General features: G+C 41.4%; 1 protein-coding gene across 1 annotated transcript in view; it reads left to right on the top strand.

Annotated features, from left to right (window-relative positions):
- The window catches only part of LOC142375370 (MAM domain-containing glycosylphosphatidylinositol anchor protein 2), a 210,725-nt gene that overhangs the window by 108,286 nt on the left and 82,117 nt on the right, over positions 1–20,322 (top strand). Inside the window, exons 5-8 of the mRNA XM_075459371.1 lie at positions 239–371; positions 532–801; positions 17,322–17,413; positions 17,529–17,766. Of these exons, the coding sequence (XP_075315486.1) occupies positions 239–371; positions 532–801; positions 17,322–17,413; positions 17,529–17,766 (733 nt within the window). The remainder of the gene's footprint in view (positions 1–238; positions 372–531; positions 802–17,321; positions 17,414–17,528; positions 17,767–20,322) is intronic.

Consider the following 20,322-nt stretch of genomic DNA (forward strand, 5'->3'; position numbering starts at 1 on the left):
TAAAAAAAAAGTATCAGCAACATTTTTATTTTGGCAGTAATGTTGCTGCTGTCTTTTTCCTTTCTTCTTTGTCTCTGTTGAAACTGTTTGCTTATTCATTTCTTTGACCTTTCCTTTGGAGCTTTTTGGCCTTTGACGTCGCCTTCCCAGGATCTAGTTTTTGGCATCTCTTTTGCTTGATTATGTTGGTATTTCTGCACACATTTGCATACCAGTGTTGGTTTGGTCTGAGCTGCAGGGGGAAACGAAGATTCTGAAGCTGAAGAACCTGCGTCCTCAGGACTACGCCAACTACAGCTGCATCGCCTCTGTTAGAAATGTGTGCGGGATTCCTGACCGGAGTGTTATCTTCAGACTCACCAATAAGACAGGTACACAACAGGATCAAATAAGCTGGATATACCCCAAATAACTGTTTTAATAATATTTCCAGCTGACTGCAAGACTTTGAAATGCACAAAGGCAGAGCAGAGCAGTTTGTTTTCCATCTGCTGGCAGTATAGCACTCTCTCCATCTCTCTCTCTCTGCAGCCTCCCCATCCATCAAACTGCTGGTGGAGGATCCTATCGTGGTGAATCCTGGTCAGACGGTCTCCTTGGTGTGCATCACCACCGGAGGGGAGCCGCCCCCCATCCTCACCTGGGTCAGCAGTAACGACAGCCTGCCACAGAGGAGCGTGGTGAAAGGGGGCACTCTCACTCTGCCGGCTATAACCTCAGATGAGGCGGGTGTTTACAGCTGCGTGGCCAGCAACAACGTGGGAAACCCGGCCAAGAAGTCCACCACCATCGTGGTGCGAGGTGAGAAGGCATGACTGCATATATCTAAAACCGAATAAGCTATCAGCACAAATCCGATAACTTACAGGAGCCATCATTGATTCTGTGCGCTGAAGATGAAACAGGTCAAGCAAAGTAAGCAAAGAGGTTTTGCTCTTTGGAATCTAAAACCCAACAAATTTTTACTGAAGTAAACGGTGAAGCTGGGGACAATGGAGTCTAATTTCCCACACCTACTGCACATATGTGCATATACATATGAAAATATATAACATTTTCTCATGTGGCACGACTTCAAAGAGTTGATATTTTATTCATTTACATAATTGATTTTTAGACTTAGGAGTCTTCTAGAGCGATGCAACATGTTTTTATGCCAGAAAACACATTGTTTTTCTCATACTGCAGCACCTCTTCACAGCTTTTGTGTTAAATGTTCCGTTCTGGATACATTCTGTTTTAAGAATGTATAAAACCGGCTCCTTGTTTGAAGGTTGCCATTTGGCAGTCATTTAGCAGATGTGTTTCATTAGGATGTAGATAAGAAACGGTGACAGAAAAGCCTGGGCTGCAATCAAGGTGTTTCAGGCAGTTCAGGGACCAGATGCATAAGTGATGAGAACACGCACATCATTTTTTTCTACGGACAAACTTCGATGCAGAAACATGTTTTTATAACGATTAAAATCAAATATGGTGAAGTGGAAACGGAAACGTTATTCTAATTGCTTTAACCCTCTGGAGTCTAAGGCCTTTCAGAGACTTTGAGGCAGTTTGCAACACCTTGACATTTTTAAGTATTTCAACTAACTGTAAACATCTATGCAAAAGTGACACATATGGTTGTATTCTGAAAAGCCTAACAAAAATAAGATGAGAGTAAAGTGAATGTAATACAAACAAGTTTTATTTAAATTGAGGGCAAACACAACTGTACAAAAAAACAGGTTTTAGAGGTCTTCAAACAGTTCAAGAAAACACACTATAAATATATCTAGCCAAGACTTTTGAAGGTTGAACCTTGTAAACAAAAGTGTTGGCTGCATAAAAGTAAAAAGTGCAGTCAGAAAGGTTTTGTTGTTTCCACACAAACTGTAAAAAAGTCATTGTAACTCAAGGCAGTGTCTCTGTTAGTTGAATAGATGGGTGTGTAACACCCCTGATTGCCCCCACCCCCCTGTCACTCTCCATGTGATAATTGTCTGTTTATGCTGGCTGAATGGGGCGTGTTCTCACCTGTGTATAGCCACTCAATCACCTTGTACTTAACATGTGAATAGCGATAGGTGTGGCCTAGGAGGCTGCTGCAGTCAGACTACAGAAAATCCAAAGATTTTGTTTCACTCTCTTTAAAAAGGGCCAGCTATATCATTTATTTTAATATATATATATATATTTGAAAAGTAGACGTTTCAAGGTTTTTAATGGTGTCACTTATATGTTTGAATGACAAAAACTCACAGAGTAACAGATGTGTTTTTGGAGAAGTGTCAAAAATCCCGCCGGCGGGTTCTTAGACTCCAGAGTGTTAAATAACAGCAGCAGTGCATAGTGACTGTCTATGGATGGCCACTCTGAGATCTTGCCAGTGCATATAAAAATGCAATCATACTTGGATATTGTTCTGAAATTCTGGCACAAGGTCCCTTTGGCACATACTGCGCTTTAGGCTTCCAAAGGTAGTGTAAGAAAACAGCCTCCATACCATGCTCCATCTGTACATCTCTGTCTCCTTCATATTCATCAACACTTTTAAGTACGACCGTATGATGTAATATACGGAGTATGTCCTCATCCACTGCAAATGAAAGTGGGAGTCGCCAGTCATCCTGCTGTATCCCTGATGCCAGCCATGTATGGATAAATGTGTTTTTTTTCCCATTCTCTTTTGTCTTTCAACCATTTCCTCTTCATCTTTGTCGCATCCTGTCCCCTGAATTTACAGAGCTGTTAACAACTATTACTTCATTCCATTCACCAATTTTGATTCTCGGTTGAGATTCCAGAGCTGAGACCAACAAATAAAACAAATTTAATTTCCTCTGCTTCACTGATTTCCTCACTTTCACATAAAGTCAAAATTGCCGTCTTTTGTGCCGCCGCTTGTATTGATAAGTCTATTTAGTTGTGGCTGGGAAATGCAAATCACAAAGTCAGAGAGTGTCCACACCCATTAGACCTTGAAAAAGGAGTGGAAATCAGTGTGTTGCATATGTGTAAATGATGAAAAAGAGAAAATAAGAATCATTCATATTGGCAGCCTTATAAACCTTGCGAAAAGAATGCTTTTGCACATTTCTTCCTATGTTCGTATACGCAAAGTTTAAGCCACAAAACTACACAGTTTTATGCTTCTTGCCCCGGGATGTGTATTTTCTGCTGGAGAGTATAACTCCTTTTGGAATGGACTTTGGGCATTGTAACTTCGCAGACATTTAAATGCACAGAAATAGCTCACTGAAGGAAAAGGGGAGGAGGGTGAAGCCCAAACCTTAGCATGACCTCTTTAAAAAAAAAAAAAAAAAACATTTCTAATTTAGATTTGAATCATAAAGTTGTTGTTTCTTTTTTTCAACCGACTTTTTTTTTTTTTAATTATTCATCCAATATGAATTATGCTCTCACCTAACAAACGCGCAGAGTGTCAGATCCATATTACAGCCGTGTAAAAATTATTGTCTATATTACTTATCGACACTCAAGGGCAACGCCAAAGGCGAACAAGTGTTAAATCGCTAATTTAGATACACCAGTTCAAGGAGTGGTTGTTTAACGCCGGTTTAACAAGAACAGCAGGACGAGAGTCGTTGGTGGCTGTTTGGTCATTATCAGGAGAACATTATTTTCCAAGCTGCTCTTCACCTGAGTGGCACAGGAGGCAGAGGAGCATCTGATCAAGCTGTAGCTCATTAGAGGAAAAGTAGTACTCAGAAAATGGTTATTTCAGTGCTTGCTATATTGACAGTTAGCTGGCAAAATGAATACCTAGTGAATGATGGGTACTTTAGGGTATGAACCTGGTGCATGCTCTGCACAATAAAACCCTGAAGACATATTTAAAGGTTTTTACTGTCTGTCACAAAATGCTGCTCTATTATAAATCTCTGCAGACGCAGCATGATGGATGTGGACATTGATTTCCAATTGCTATTCTAAATCAATTGCTGATTCTAAGCTCGGGGTTGTTTGAATGACTCGGCTTCCATCTGTTACATATAATGGATCCCAATGCCTTCAATGTGAAATTGCAGGTGAATGAAAACATTACTGAATTAATGAGTGCCGTACACAAGAAAAGGCATTCAAGCAACCATCCTAATGCAAAAAAAACAAAGTTTTGTTTAGCATTTCAACATTCCAGAGAGCATTATGCACACATGAATAAGCATATTTAAATCAGGCTTTGGCACCAAGCTCACAAATGTAAGCTTCTCCCACTTTCTGCTTTCATCTCAGATATTAAGCCACAGCTCCATCATCAGGTCGCCTCCGTGCTCAGCCTGTTTGGGAGCTTTTATTTATGCAGCCGTACACTCTGTGGGATGAAAATCAAATCACCAACAAATCATTTCTGATGGTCCCCCTGACAGATAAACCTCTTCCCTGTATTGTGAAAGTGCCCATACAGCTGAGGACTTAAGAACTGAGAGGCTTATATCAAAGAGAAGATGTCAGGTGTCCCACGGGAGCAAATAAGTCAGAGCACGCTCAGTGAAGGCAGTCGCTGCAATAAATATCCCACTCATTGATGTGTCATACATCTGGAGCTGACGACAGTTCTCCTCTGGGATCCTGTTGAATATCATCCAAGAAAACAAAAAAGAGGGTAGAAAGATCACAGTATTCTTAAAATATATATGATGTTTGAATAGACTCACTGATTTAACAGATCTAAGGCTTTTGAGCATTTGCCTGCACTTATTAAAAGTTAAATAGGACAAATATGCATTATTCTGATTGCCAAAATGTCTAGCAGGATACCCAGCCACTGATTCGTTATGCAATGCTTTATGGGAAAACAAGAATTCCATTTATGCAGGCTGCTACTGTTTGGTTTCAGTAATACGGCAAAATGGATCCCTGACGTCTGCTTGGATTTCTCAATGTTAATCTGAAAAACAAAAAGCCTAAATTTGTCATATCCTTCCTGCAAAAGACAGACACTGTTGAGCAACCATCCTTTGTGTTTACTTTTTATGTTTTCCTAGGGCTTAAAAGCTCTCAATAACATAAGTTTTACTTTATAATATAATATAGAAAGTCAAATAAAAAATATTGCAATAAATTGCGTCCTGAGTATTTTCAATCGATGAGTCAACACACCTCTTCGAAGGAATCGGAAGGCAAACAAGCTGCATACAGGAGGAAGTAGAAGATGCTTAAATGATTCAATGAATCAATATGTGACAAAAGAAATTAAGGATCAATAAAAACAGGAAATAAATTAGGAACTTTCTCATTAGATCAATAAATAGTCACTCTTGTCAGTGTCACTGGAGGATCAATAATTACACACAGTCATTTAAGAACGTAATGAGGCTGCATGAGTGTCAAATGATCAACAGTAAACAGTTCTATAAATAAAGCGTCCCTGATGGAAAAGTGATTTTGAACAAATCTCTCTCTTAAAGGTTTGTTTTCATTCTATATATGTGGCAGTCTGATGAACAGGAAGACACATTTGGATGAAAAGCTGTGTGTGCATGTGTTTGGTGGTGGTGGGGGGTACGTTTGTCCTAATTAACAGGAGGTGGGTTTAGCATGTTATCGCACATCTCGGGGATTGCTCTCCTGAGTCTGATGAGCTGTCACTGACGCAACTGCACAGCTCTGAGATCAGCATGCAGCCCCCGTGACTTTGTAGCTGTAAAGTAATAGAGAGATTTCCAAATTCTAATGCTTTGTAGATATTGCACCGCAAAGGATTGGACCGGAAAGCTAATATGATGCACCCGAGTCAGGTCAAAAAGTGGGGTGTCTTAAAGCTGCGGTCGGCAACTTTTTTTTAGTCATATTAGCTTGAACTGTCATGGGATTCTGGAAGTAAAATATTAAATAGGCTGTTTAGGAAAAATAACGAATTCTGTAGCTCCCTCTGAAGCCTGTAATCATGCTTGCAAAAACCGAGCGCTCCCGGCTGTTTTTAACCAATCACGTTAGGGTGGAGGAATCGCTACCTGTCAATCACAGCTTGTGTGATTCTTGTTTTTTATACAATTTATCCATTGTTTGCTCATGCGTTTGCAGCATGTCTGTGATCTTATGACAGACTGATTCCTCCTCTTTCTTAAAGCAATACCATGTAACATTTCTACCTTAAAATAACAGTTTGAAAAAAATTGTGCGGCTAGAATGAGTTTTAATATTACGATTGGCCTGTCTCCTATGCCCTTCGGGGGTCTGAGTTGGAATAACTGCGCAATGTAACTTTGCTGGACCGGCCCGGGAGCTGAGCGGAAATACTTCGACTTGCTTTCTGGCACACCTACCGCAAAAACAAATAGACCCCTCTCATGCTCCCAGGCATAAGGCTAAGCTAGCGCAACATTGTCAGTACGATCATCATGGCAGAGGCACCGAAGAAACAGAAGAAGACGTTGACTGATGAAGCAAGGAAGAGAAAGAGATTTACGACAGTGTCTTAACCGTACATTACCTCCAAGCCTGTAGGCGGAGCTCCATAATGGGCTTTTTGAGAAGTTACATAGTATTGCTTTAATGTCACGCTGCAATAAAACAAGCTCACAGAAGGTTTTCAATATTAAGGGTTCTGGTGACTTGGCCAGGATCAGGTTGTGTTAAATTTCCACGGATTGGATAGTGTTGATTTTTTATTTATTTTCTTATAATGTAGAAACAAGGTAATATTTTTCCATTAGATTATAACATCAACCCGTTCTTTAAACTTCGTCACACTCGTGGATGAATGAAAAATTCTTTCATGTTAGTCTTTTCCCCCTATGTTTCCCTGTTCACCGGGTTGTTTGCCAATTTTTTAGTTTTTCATATGTTCGCCAGCTCGTGTCTTCACTCCTCACCAATTATCTATCACAGGTCAGGTCAGATGTGATTTGGCTTGTCATCAGTGGTTTGTCATCTCAATGTCTGTGAAAGGGTGTAATACGAGGCTTCCCCGCCTCATCAGGGAGTCTAAGATGGCCCTTGGAAACAACCCCCCCCCCCCAAGTAAGAGCCGGATAATTTTTTTGTGAGAAGAATGGATTTAATCTGTTTTCTTTTGTTTATTCACGTTCCCTGTGCCTGCGAATCAGTGTGTCAATTCATTCAACTTCCACTGAAATGAATTGAATTCACTTTATTTATATATAAAGGTGGCCACTGAAATGACGTACATTGGAAACTTGGACGCTTGGAAACTGCTATGTTTCATTTAATGCTGTGCATACTGAATTATGTGTGGCACAAAAGAAGCAGAGACATTTTTTTCCTTGTATTCATGACATTTTGGTATGATTTTTTTTTAAAGGAAGAAAAATAAAATTGAGACAAGGTAAGAAAAGCCTGAAACTAGAGTACACAAGCAGACCTTCAGTTGCTTTTCTTTTTCCGTGTTTGTGAAAAAGAGAGTGTGCGTGCCAGTCTCTAATATATGTGTAAGTATGTTGCTATGATGGCTGCAATGTTTGGAATTCTAAGTAGATGCGAATGGAAGGTCATCCTCCTGTGCACATGTGTGCATGCATTGATATTCATGCGCACATGAAATACCTAATCGTGCACCTCTGCTACACAGAGTTCATTCTCCATGTTTTGCAGGGTCACCCTCGCATCATCTCCCCTCACCCTCCTCTCTGGTCCTTAAGAAGCACCAATAAACTGCTGTGGCCAAAGCGGGATGTGTGTGTGAAAACACACATCTCTCCCCGGCAGATGGTAGTTTCTCTGGCCATACTGTCCCACCAGCCAGACTGCCTTCTAGGGCTTGGCCGTCTCTGCAGCCAGCCCAGCAGGCCACTGGCATCACATCATCCCACTGACAAGACTCTTTTTATGGATTAAGGGTGTGCAACACGCCTTCAAATGCAGGTCAACACCCTTCCTTTTCCTGTCAGTTCATCCTATCCCTGGCAGAGACGCTGGTTTGTGAAATATCTGCTGCAAAGTTACTGCTCACTGGCTGTCCCTTTGTTTTTGTGTGCGTTGCATATCAAATATACACAGGCAGCCCCTCAAACAGAGGACTGATAAATTGAGCCGGAGCTGTCGGTATATGGTGTTGAAATGGGCAGCCGACCTTGCGTTTTGTTTTCAGGTCTGCCTACACACATGCACACGCTCACGTGTTTCCCATCTGTCATGCCATGGACTTGAGTTTTATTTTAGGTTAAGTTTTGATGTTCGTATCATGTCCAGGCTTTGCTTTTCAGTTTTGTCATTGTTTTTCCCCCTCACTCAGGTCATTAGTTCACTCACTTCACCTGTGTTTTTTCCCTCAGCTGCACTCACTCCCCAATCACCCTCACTCCCTATTTAGTTTCCTGCCTCCCCTTTCAGTTTTGTCGGATCTTTGTTACTGTTAGATGTGATGCCACGTTTCCACGCCACATTTTCATCAAAGCTAAGTATTTATTCCATGCCATGTCCTTGTTCTTTTGTTTTTGTTTATAGCTCAGTTTTTCTCCGGCTCTGCCGCGTTTTATGTTGTTACTTTGCTTTTTGTTAAATAAATCTAATTTATTTTTTGAAAGTCCGCATCCGTGTCCTCCCCTTCTACACCATACCTGACACCATCTTTTTGCAAAGCAGTGTGATTTTCCTTCCGTGAGATGAAGAGAAATGAACAGCGCCGTAGCTCTCAAACATGAGAAATCAAAAGGCAGAGCGTTGTCATCAGGTTTTTCGCGACAATTCCTGGAGGAGTTCCTGACAAATTCAGGTACTCGGCTTCTGCATCCGAGACAGCCATCATTTCCGTCTGCTAATGCCGACACAACTAATTGCACACGCCCACATGTGTACACACATTTGAGCATCAGTGCAGACAGAGTCAAACACGCATCATCCACGCTTGCAACTCTGATTGGAAGCTGGCTGTTATTTATAGAGAAACAGAAATGCAATCTTTTTTGCATAGAGGGCTCCCTGTTGTTTATATTTAAACAGTTCGGTGGGGAGAAAACAATCATGAAGTGCCTTGTAAAAACCTCTCCGTCAGCATGTAAATCAACACATGAATGACTCTTATCAAATTTGCTTTGGAATAAATACGGAGCAAAAGCTGAATACATTTCCATTCATGAATGCCAGATTCGGTGGCTGGATGTCCATAACTAGCACTAGCCGGTTGTGGATCTCCCGTGCTGCGGCCCTGCAGGCTGTATGCTAGTCCATGTTTTTTTTTTTTTTTTTCCCCCACATGTGTAGGAAAGTGCCTTTAGATGTGCACATGCGTGTTTAGCTGGTGCATGCAGCAACGCAAATCATTCTTAACACAAATTAAAACTGTCAGTCAGCCTGAAGGTGGAGAGCAGCATTCGGGACTCTTTGTTTTCTCCCCTCCACCAAACTATGTGAGTAGCTGTGATATTGCAAAGCCGCTGAGGCATGGGAAAGCATGCGGGGGTGCTAGTCTGAGGAGGCTGGAGTGAAAATGAGGAGGAAATTTAGAGGTGTTCGGACGGTGGAGCGGCTCGTGTTTTTTCCGAGGCCCTCTTGCTGCCCGTTGTCCTTTTCTCTGTGTAACCTTGAGCCGAGCAGATGAGGAGAGGAGACTTTTCTAGAGACGCCCATCTGGCTCAGAGTGATGAATCCAGCACCACGTGCTGCTATCCTCCACCAGACCGAATGGAGAGTCTGACGCTTGCTGAGAGATGCTCAGACAGGACTGAGTGAAAAATGAGATGGGCTGATGGGTAGACATGAGGATAATGATTCAAAGCGAGTATGGAGTGAGACTCGTCTTTCCTCTCTGTCAGACAAAAGCAGTTGAATGCATGCGTTTCCTTAAGTGATGCCAGAGTGCCTCTTTTGCTACATGCATACATACGTGCTCATAACAGCCAGAGTGTCCGGACTGTGTGGATGCAATGCTAAGAAGCTTCCCTGAGGTGCTATTGTAATCCTGCTGTGTGACACAAGCTCTCTGCGGAAAAAGACCTCAACCAGGGCTTTTCTCTTTGTGTGATTATCTGTGCTTTTCATGTACGGGCCACCCATTATTCTCTCAGGCTATTAAAGCTACGGAGCATCAAAAAGGCACGCTACAGGCAAAAGCCTTTCAGTTTGCAGCGAAAAGGGGAGAACAGGAACGCCGTAATATGTACGGAAATGATCCAAAAGAATACCTCGAACATTTACCGCATCGCAGTTGAACTGCCTGCAACCTCTCAAGCAAAACAGGAAAGAGGAGACGTGCAATGCAAATGTGAGAACAAACAGAGCCCCCGTTTAGCCCCTGATATTACTGTGATGAGAAGAGTCCCTGTGGTGGATGTTTGACGTTTTTGCAAGCTGCCACACTCAAAGTTCAGTGACGGGAAGCATGATGATAAAAGGGAGCCAGCTACCAAAAGTCATCAATAATGCATGCAGGATTTGTTTGTGCATGTGTTTTAGGGCTCAGAATCAGTGAAACAGTTCTTGCATTGCTTTTAGAGTTAACCAGATGTTTCCCAATTTCTGCTTGAATTCTGCCAATAATGTGGTGCTGAACGTGCTTTAAGGTTAAAGGGAGGCAAAGTCTTCTTTTTTCAAACCCTACGTTACTGGAGCACGTCCCGCCACCTGTCTGAAATGTTGGACTTTAGCTCCTGCCTCTGTGACAAGTCAATCCTTTGCATCTTTTGCACTGAAAGCATTGTTGGCTTGCTATGCACACCGCTGTGTGAAATCTTCAATTCAGAATCTGCAGTCCTCAAAACGCACAGTGGAATCCTAAAAGCCACCTGTGGCACAGCGAACCTCACAATGCATCTAAGAAGATTTACTTGAGCTGTGACAGTAAAGTCAGTGTGACACTTCTGTCAGCTTGGGAAAAAGCTGTTAAGTGGACCTTGACTTGAGATAGGTTTCTCTGAACATGTCATGGCTGTACTGAAGTGTACAGATGTTCAAAACTTGTGAGCTATTCACCATTTCATTTTATTTAGCTTCCACCGAGCCAGACTTTCTTGGAATCTTTTAAAGTATTGAGCAATAGTTCTCCAGACTTTCTAAAGGTCTTCCAAAGTTTTTCTTTGGATACTGGCTGCTATTTCACTCATTTCCAATCCAGTGGCTAACATAACCATTTGCTAATGAATGTTTTTTTTTCTTTTTTATAAAGTAGTTACTACTGACTTTGACTCTTTCCAGCACAAAAGAGCAACAAACTCAAGGAATGTACAAGCACTGTGCTTACACCTAACAGACAACTTAGACGAACAAAGACTCAGTTTTTAATTGTATCTGTAGGCACTTTGTTACTCGTAGCAAGTCCCAAAGGTACTTTTTTTTTTTTTTAAAGTTCTTTAGTTGCATCTATTAAAAACAAAAAACAAATATAACACATTTTGCAGGCATAAAAAAGCATTTTTTGGATAAACAGGGTGATTCCCAAAGAGGGATTAGCAGAAAATGTGGTGTATCTCAGCACGGTGTGTAGTGTGTCCATAAAAAAAACAAGGAACAAAAGTGAAGGACAAAAGAAGAAGCCTAATTAAACAATCTAAAGCAGATGAACAGTTTCTGAGAGTGATGTCCTTAAGATGTAGTAAATATTCCAGCAAAGACTTGACACAGGACCTGAAGGATGTATCTGGACCTTCAGCTGATCCATCCACTGTTCACTGAAGCCTCATTAGAAATGGTCTCCATGGGGGGATGCCTGTCAAGAAGCGGTTATTCAGGAAGGCAGACAGGGAGAAAAGACTGAGATATGCCAAATGACACAAGAACTGGTCTCAAAAGCAGTGGCAACAGGTCTTTTGACAAAAAAAAAATGGAACAAAAGGCAGCCAACATCCAAAGAAGGGCTTTCGAGTGTCCTCCAAGAATCCTGGAGAACTATTCTTAAAGACTATTTACAGAAATGACAGAAAAGCTTGTCTAAGAGAGTTTAGACAGACTCTTAATAAAGGTGCTCATACCAAATATTGAGTTCAAACCTGTTAGAATTGTACAGACTGTTTTTTCCATTTATTTTTGCACAGTAAATTCCCTATTTTCTCGGTTTTTCATACTGAAATGAAGTGTGGCTCAAGACTTTTGCACAGTACGTTATATCTACAGTCTCACAAATGAATATTGTATGACCACACAATTGCGCCCTTGCAAGGTATTATTTATGATGTTGTGGAAATTGTGTGACAGTTGTCGGAATCACAGTTCGCCTTCAGAGCAAATGGGAAAGTTCTGTTTCCAAGCGGAGCCCTCATTAAAGATTCATGTGACTTTTGCCAAGTCAGGAGTGGGTAAGGAAGAGTGACAATGCAGCGCCACCCAAACTCTGCACGTCCTACCTCACACACTCGTGTTGTCATTACAAAAAGTTTTTAAAAACTCCAGTTTTAGATTTTCTTCCGTCACTTTTTTCAGCCACCGCAGCTGGCCAGCAGCATTTACTACAACCAGAGGAAGTGATGCCCACTTATCTCTCCTGTACACAGATGTAGTCGATTTGCAGAAATCCCATGCTCGCTATTCATTATTTATGGTTAGCTAAAATGTTAGGAAAGGATTTTTTTTTTTGAATGGAAGAAGGCACCGCAGCTCTGTGCAGAAATGAGGCACGGCTGAGTCACCACTCGGAAATTCTGGGAAAAGTAGGGAGTGAAATAGTGAACACGACGATATAATCAGACAAGTTCAGCTCCAAGTAAATCTAAATCTATGCGCTTCGGATGAGAGACAACAAGTTCTCACATGAGATTATGCAATCTAGTCTTTCCACAGTGACCAACCTTCACCTACATTTGTTTTTTAATTCCTAAAAGTTATCCGGAGATGTCCTGATACTATAGTGTTATTAAATGAAAATAAAATTCATTTACATATTCTGATCAGTATGATAACACTTCCATTGTTTTGTTGGCATTATCATAGATATTAAAAAGTGGAACATGAGCACGCTACTCAGAGTGGACCTATCAGCACTTCCTTTCATCAGTCAAGACTTTCTTAATCATAAATATGGAGGAAGATGGAGGACACTATATATATGATAATTTACTAGTTGCAGAGAAGAACACAACACTAGTCTTATTAATGCTCTCGCCATGCCTTTCGTTGTCTGGACTAACGAAAACAAATGTGAAACATGCACTTTTATTTGAAGGTTTGGCTTTGTAGTTTTTGAGTTCAGCAGAGCTGTACTCTTAGATCCAACTCGCGGTGATGACCTTTTATTTCACCTTGAGCTGTTGGCCTGTTAAGCTTCACGCCGTCAGTCTGGAAAAAAAGCAAAGATCCCCACCTCTCACACTGAGAATGAAAAAGGACACAGAAACATAGAGAGCGTTTTTTAAATGCAGCAAGAAGGCAGTTGCCGCACTGTTTTCACTGTACTTTTAGAGAAAGTAAGTCATCTGATAGATTTATAGTTGTGTTTGAATCGTTGCATTAAAGAATCCAAAACCCCTCTATATACTCACTCTATATTCTACATGCCCATCATGGTACACCAAAAGCGGTGTGAAGAAGCTGTGTCCTACGTCAGCAGAGATAGACCATCATGCATTGCACTCTGCAGCCAGGAGCTGACACAGCCTGAGCAAATGATAATCTGTAGACATCTCAGTCAGGAAGTGGTTACTCTCCTTTTCGGAGAAGCAGGACATGGACAGGAATGGGTGATACACAGTAGAGGAGTCCCATTTGAAACATGTCAGAGGTATGCGTTCACCATGTCTCCAACAACAGTGTCTTACCAAAGATTATGTTTAAACTTATTCAGCTGCTTTTTTATAGGTAATATCAATTCATTATTATCATGCTGAATTATTACATAATTGCAGCTGCAGTCATGAAGGTGAATACAGAGCAAGAAAAATAAAAGGAGAAAGACATCAGTTACAACATGTTTTCAACCCTGTACAGTCCAACACTTCAGATTTGGCGTGTACCTGTCCCGCCAGCGTTTTCTCTGCATTCATATAGTGTTTATAATGCATCAGCAGCTGTCAGCTCCTGCCCACTGGTGACTCTTCTGAATAGTCAGCACAAAAGAGTGTGAGTGAGTTAATTGATGAGTGGGCAATTCAAACAGAGCACATGAGACAAATTATGGATGTCGCATATTTACAAAGAGATAGAATATGGTTGGGAAAAAAAGCTACAAAAAAACTCACAATTGAACACAAGGGGGGGCATGTATTCTCGGGGCTATAGTTCACAGTTAAAATTAATATTAGACCGCAAAGCAATTAAAACTTGCTAAAGATAGATAAATAAACTGTGTCTACAGAAATAAAATCGCGAGGGAAGAAGTCAAGGACGCCACACAGACCACTTTAAGGGCTTGTGCTTCTTCTTCTTTTAAGAGCTTACGTGGCCATCTTGAGGAAAAGTCCTGCACCGCTGATGTCACCACTGTCGCTTTAGTTCTTTTCCAGGGTAACAGATCGAGGGTGGTCCTGAGCTGTTTAACGTGTCCAACACAAATTATCCCAACACAGAAACAAAAACAAAAAAAAAAGCTCACGCAGTCTGTTGAATTCAAAATATCCTGCAGGTCTGTCCAATGAAGCTTGCAGCAAAGCAAACGCTCTCGCCGTGGGTTTGTTGCAAAAAAAGAACCTAAGCAGCTGAGGACAATGAGCTGCGCTCGTTTTTTTCAGTGACATCCCCACAAACACGACTACATCCGGCCTTACAGTTAAGAAGTACTGTACGTGGGATTGTTAAACGCCTGGCTGTGTCACAGTCTCTTAAGCTGAGAGGAGAACACTCTCGAGCTGGAGGAATGCAAAAAGAGGCTTATTCCAAATGTTTATCTGCTGTCACCTGTGACAGCACAGTGACTCACACAGACGTGTGGAAGCGGCTGTGCGTGTGTGTGTGTGTGTGTGTGTGTGTGTCTAAGTGTGTGAACATAACCATTCCTCATGAAGCGGCTACTAACTCTTCTTAGGTTGTCACTAGGACACAAACACCTTTTCAAACTGTCAGGGTGTACAACTCTGCCTCAACAACGTTACGTGCAGCTCTGCCTCGGGATGTTTTCACTCTCTGACATGTACAATGGCACAAAATCTGTGGTCCCTCACAGACATGCCTACTTAATGGCTTCCACTGTAGACTCTGTCTTGTCTCATTAACCTTATGCTGTGTATGTTGGCTTTGAGGAAATTGGAATCTGCGTAGTGCATGTAAACAGTGGCGCAGAGCAGAGCCAAAATGGGAAATGAACATGGGTTGCTGGTAATATGTTGAATTTCGTACCCATAAAGGTCACGGATAATATGCTGCACACTGTATTATACTAAATGACACATTTTCCATGCCAGTGATATTGAATTATAGACATCATGACTGATAGGCATTGCCTCGGAGTGTAAAAGTATATGCGAAACGTGAATGAATGCAAATGAAAAAGGGGTGTTTGGAGGGAGTCGACGTGATTGTATTTTTTTGTGTCTGACACGTGTCAGAAATAGGATTCTCTGCCTGCCGACACTGATTTCAAACGTGAGGCGGTAGATCATGTCAAGGAGGCGTGTGTCATTCGTCTCTCCTTCAGCACGCTGCTTGGCAGGCATCACAATGTGTTTTGCACATTCAATTTCCTGTGTTTAAATCTGACACGCAGGTTTTGTTTTCGTTTTTCCCTTTACCAAACTGAATATGATAATGTCACTGGGGAATTGCTAGATGAAAAGATTTCCATGGTGCCGTCAGCCTTTTTTTTTTTTTTTTTTTTTTTCTCTTTTTGCCGAGGAGATGAATTGAACAGTAGATGCGGGCTTTGGAACCAATACAGCATGCATTATAATGAAATCATCTTCTATTTTCCATTCAGAGAAGCAATGTTTTGAAAAGGGAGTTTGCAAACCAAATTGGATTAGAAATGGTGGATATTATGTTAGGTATCTCTCTGACTTCGCACTGTGTGTGTACTGCTTCAGGACTCTTTTTCTTCGGTCTGTAGCCATCAATATTAAAGCTGGTTCAAAGCTTTAATCTTTAAAGTAGACACATGATTCCTTCTTTCTCTGTATAGATCTCTGTTTGACCCCCACAGCTGCACTGAGAAGCTAAAGTTTTATTAGTTTGCATAAGAGCAGTTACACTTGTCTCATCATTGTCTGTGCATGTGTGTTCAGTTGAAGCCACTTTTAGGATTTCATGAGCTCAATACTTACTCGAAAAATCTAGATGAGCAAAGGTCGGATTTTTACTCAGATCAGTTGTTTCAGGCAGCTGTAACACGGTGAAGCCTTTCAGCAGGTTTGGAAAATGAAAAATGCAGAGGCTGAACATGTAGGATTTACTGTGCCGTTGCTGGAGATGCATCACAGTGCTTTAGAGCTCAGATATGGACATTGAGCAGAGTTAAATTGTTGAAAAAAAACATCTAAAAAAATGGCACCAATAAGACAAGGTGAGGCGTACCTTAAAGGGGAACTGCGGTATTTTCAACATTAACTCTTTTATGAGTCGTCTGCAATGTTTTAGAACCCCTCTCACCGTTTTTTTTATGTTTACTGCTGTCTCCGGTATTTGCCTAATTTTGATTCATCTCAACCTACTTCAGAATGGCAAGTCATATGCATGTTCAAAAAGGTCCGTAAAAGCACCATAAAAGTTGCTTCTGTCGTGTTTTATTTGACATTTTGTAAATCCCATTGAGTTCTATTGAAGACTGGATGTTCGTTGATATTACTCCGCCACCGAAACCGGAATATAGCATACTGCTGAGCGGAAGTTTATCCACGGCTGTGAGGTGGCTAAGAAAATAGTTTGAGCATGAACGAGCTGCCGAATAAAACACGACAGAAGCAACTTTTCGCAACGAAATTTGATATGGATTACCAGTGCACACCAGTAACCACTCCGGTGAGTTGATGATTTTGAAAACGGACGTTTATGGTGCTTTTACGGACCTTTTTGGACATGCATATGACTTGCCATTCTGAAGCAGGTTGAGATGAATCAAAAATAGGCAAATACCGGAGACAGCAGTAAACATCAAAAAAGCGGTGAGGGGGGTTCTTAAACATTGCAGACGACTCATAAAAGAGGCTTAATGTTGAAAATACCGCAGTTATCCTTTCAGGTAAATGTGTCAGGGTTTGTTCCAAGGTTGTGTGAAGGTTGTAAATTCCACTGTTAGGAATGTGGTCTGGTCCGCCTCGAAACTGAATCCCCCTTCCTTTGAGAGCTTTGTAAGCAGGGCACACCCATTTTCGAATAAAATGGAGGAGGCGTGAGGAGATGTTTCAGAGCGGGTTTGGAGATTGTAAGAAGCATGTCTCCTCTCGCTCTCCTCATGAGTAAAAAAACGTTGACGTCTCTCTCTCTTCTTTTGTGAATTGTTTTAGGTGTTTGAACCTGACAGTTTACATGCTAATTTAATACTTAACAAATCCATCTTCCCTTCACAGCTTTGAAAAAGGGGCGATTCTGGATCACTCCTGACCCGTACCACAACGATGACAACATCCAGATTGGACGCGAAGTCAAGATATCTTGTCAGGTATGATTGCAGAAAAGCAGTGGCAGAGAAAACACACATGTGCATGCACTTCATGACACATCGGAATAAGTTGGTCATAATTAAAGCACAAATAACAATGAGTTGTACGTCCTAGGTGGAGGCAACGCCTCCGGAGGAGCTGACCTTTAGCTGGCTGAAGAACGGCCGCGCCCTGCGGAGCTCGGAGCGTATGGTCATCACCCAGACGGACCCCGACATCTCACCCGGAACCACCAACCTGGACATCATAGACCTCAAGTTTACCGACTTTGGCACGTACACCTGCGTGGCGGCGCTGAAGGGAGGAGGCATCCCTGAGATCAGCATTGACGTCAACATCTCCTCCACAACTGGTGAGCATCACACCCCTTTGAGTCAATGGCGCATTTTCACCCCCCCCCCCCCCCCTTGCCAATTGCTTTTGACACAGACACACACACAGAGGCTTCTCACAGCTTCTCCAGTCATTTGCTTAGGCTTCAAATTGTGACTTTAAAAAAGACATTTTTTTAACAATCAACGTCTTTGGATGTAGTTCCTGAAGAAATGTACACGTTAAGCATTTGGTATATTTCAACTTGTGAGATGTTTCAAATTTCCATGAAGCTGTTTCTAGTATAGCAGCCATTTTGCCAGTTTGTAGGCTCCACTTTGGTTTGAGATGGATGGAAAAGGTAGCAGTCATGATAAAAAGCATCAGATTTGGAAAAGAGTGTAATTTTCTTGTACAAAACTGCAGAGAGTTTTGGTTTTATCTGCTGGATTATCTCATAACTACTGCTAAGAATTGTGCACATTGTTCGTATCGTTATTTGAGATAATTATAAATAAAAACAGATAAAAACAAAAATATTTTTCACCATATTTTGTTTAATTGCGGACAGAGAAATGTAACTTTTTCAGTGACGTTTGGGGATTGTCAAGTCTTTATTTGAAGGAAAATCACTGACAAAAAGTGTTTATACATTTTTCATTGTCAGAAGAGTGAAGGAGTTACATTATAAAACATGGGACTTCACTTGAAAAGTACCCATTTGCTACCTGATGAGAGCATCAAAGGTCATCAAGTATCTAATCTTTTAGCTAGAGAACTTGTACAAATGACTAAGCTAAGCCGAAAAGCTGCCATCGCTGTCAGTCTTGACATCAGGCCTCTTTGCTATATGAACAAAACAGTATGTAATGATGCAGTGAGCTTAAAATGTGATGAAATTAGTGCTGTCAGGCTGAATGTATTTGTATTGCATTAACACAATGTCGCGTCATTATCGTTTAAAGAATTAGGCAAAAGATAGGCAAGTGAATATGTAATTGTAATTCTGATCTCCTCCATACTGGTTAATCTCCTCTTTACTATCCGAATCAGTGAGCTTAGTTTTTCCCAGATTACTTATACCGAAGGTATTACAAGCAAGCCAAGCACAAAGCCTACGCTGAGGCCGTGGCCGCCCGCGTCCGCAAAAAGCCGCAGCACGTTGTGACAGTGTCACGATTTGCGCCGGCGACCGTCGTCATGTGCGACGTGACTGCCACAGAGTGGTTAGAAGTAAAAAGTCTCAGTCTTCGACAAGTGAACAGTAATGTTCCAGCGTCCTGATCATGGTCAGTGTGTCAGATTTCCAGAAACAGGCCCCGACATGTCACACCTGGAGCTCTCAGCTGATAGCTCGTTACCTGCTCTGAAGGGAGTAGAGGCAGACGGGCTTTGTTGTAATTTTGCATCGTACTACTGCACATTCTATTTCCTTTTCTGTGATTTAATCATCCGTCTGGATAATGATAAACTGCTGAGTTTCGTCAGACCTGTCATTGTTCCTCCAAAGTCATCTCTGGAACATCGAACTCAACCACAATGCAGACCAGAAGGGGAGTTGTTTCGTGATTTTTCTTCTGCATCAAATGTAAAAAATGATTGCGGTTGCAAGACAATAAATAAGCGGTGCTTAATAGCTTCTCATATCTATGGTTTGTTGTAATATTGTACAACATGGATTTTTACAGTTCACTGCAGATCTAAGTTTTTCAGCCGTGATTCTCGTTGTCTCCGTGAATGGAAGGCTCTCTTCTCTTTACTTTTAAGAATTTTGTGAATAAAAAAGAAAGGACCTGGCTGCTCTCGGAATCTGTTGGTCCAAACGACTGCACAGCAGCAGAAAATCATTTCAGAAGACCTCTAAATGAAATCAATTTGTGATTATATCGTGAATCATCGTGATTGAGATTTTTCTTCCAACCGTTTGACAGTGAAAATCACTTAAGAAATAAGGTTTGAGGGATAGAACACAAACAAAATCAATTTAGTGCACATAAAATGTCACTCATTAACAATGTATTTGGGTTGTTTATTGCAGATATCTCAAAATCCTCATGAGGTGAAACCAAAACTGTCTGCAGAGTTTTTGTGTGTGTGATTATGGTGAAGGCTTTGTCTTTAGGGTACTGTAGAGCGTACTCTGTCTTACAATGACTGTTCAGTTTCATCAATCCGACTAATCCAGCACTTAACATTTATTGTCCTTCCATCAAGTGGGCTGCTTTTACCATTGTGAAACATCCGTATACATGTGGACACCATGTTAATAACACAGCAAACCACTTCGCTTCATCCACTGATCCGCATCACTCTGGTTTCATGGCATCCTGAGCTGTTTGCTAATTACAAAGGGAGCAGCAGCTCGCTGTCTTTTACATTCTCAGCTTCATTGTACATCAGTCATTTCAAAGGAGGCAAGGCGTAGGTGCCTCGATGAAAAGACAAGTATTCAATCTCAAAGACGATAATTGAAGAAGAGAGTCTGCTGTCAAACATCTATTTTTCTCTTATTAGATTTGAACAACAATCAACGCCCTCGCTGTCAGATTTTATAAGCCTGAAGCTGCTTAACAGGCAGCTGAACAGGCTGACCTTT

This window comes from Odontesthes bonariensis, chromosome 24, assembly GCF_027942865.1.
Source record: "Odontesthes bonariensis isolate fOdoBon6 chromosome 24, fOdoBon6.hap1, whole genome shotgun sequence".
Lineage (NCBI taxonomy): Eukaryota > Metazoa > Chordata > Actinopteri > Atheriniformes > Atherinopsidae > Odontesthes > Odontesthes bonariensis.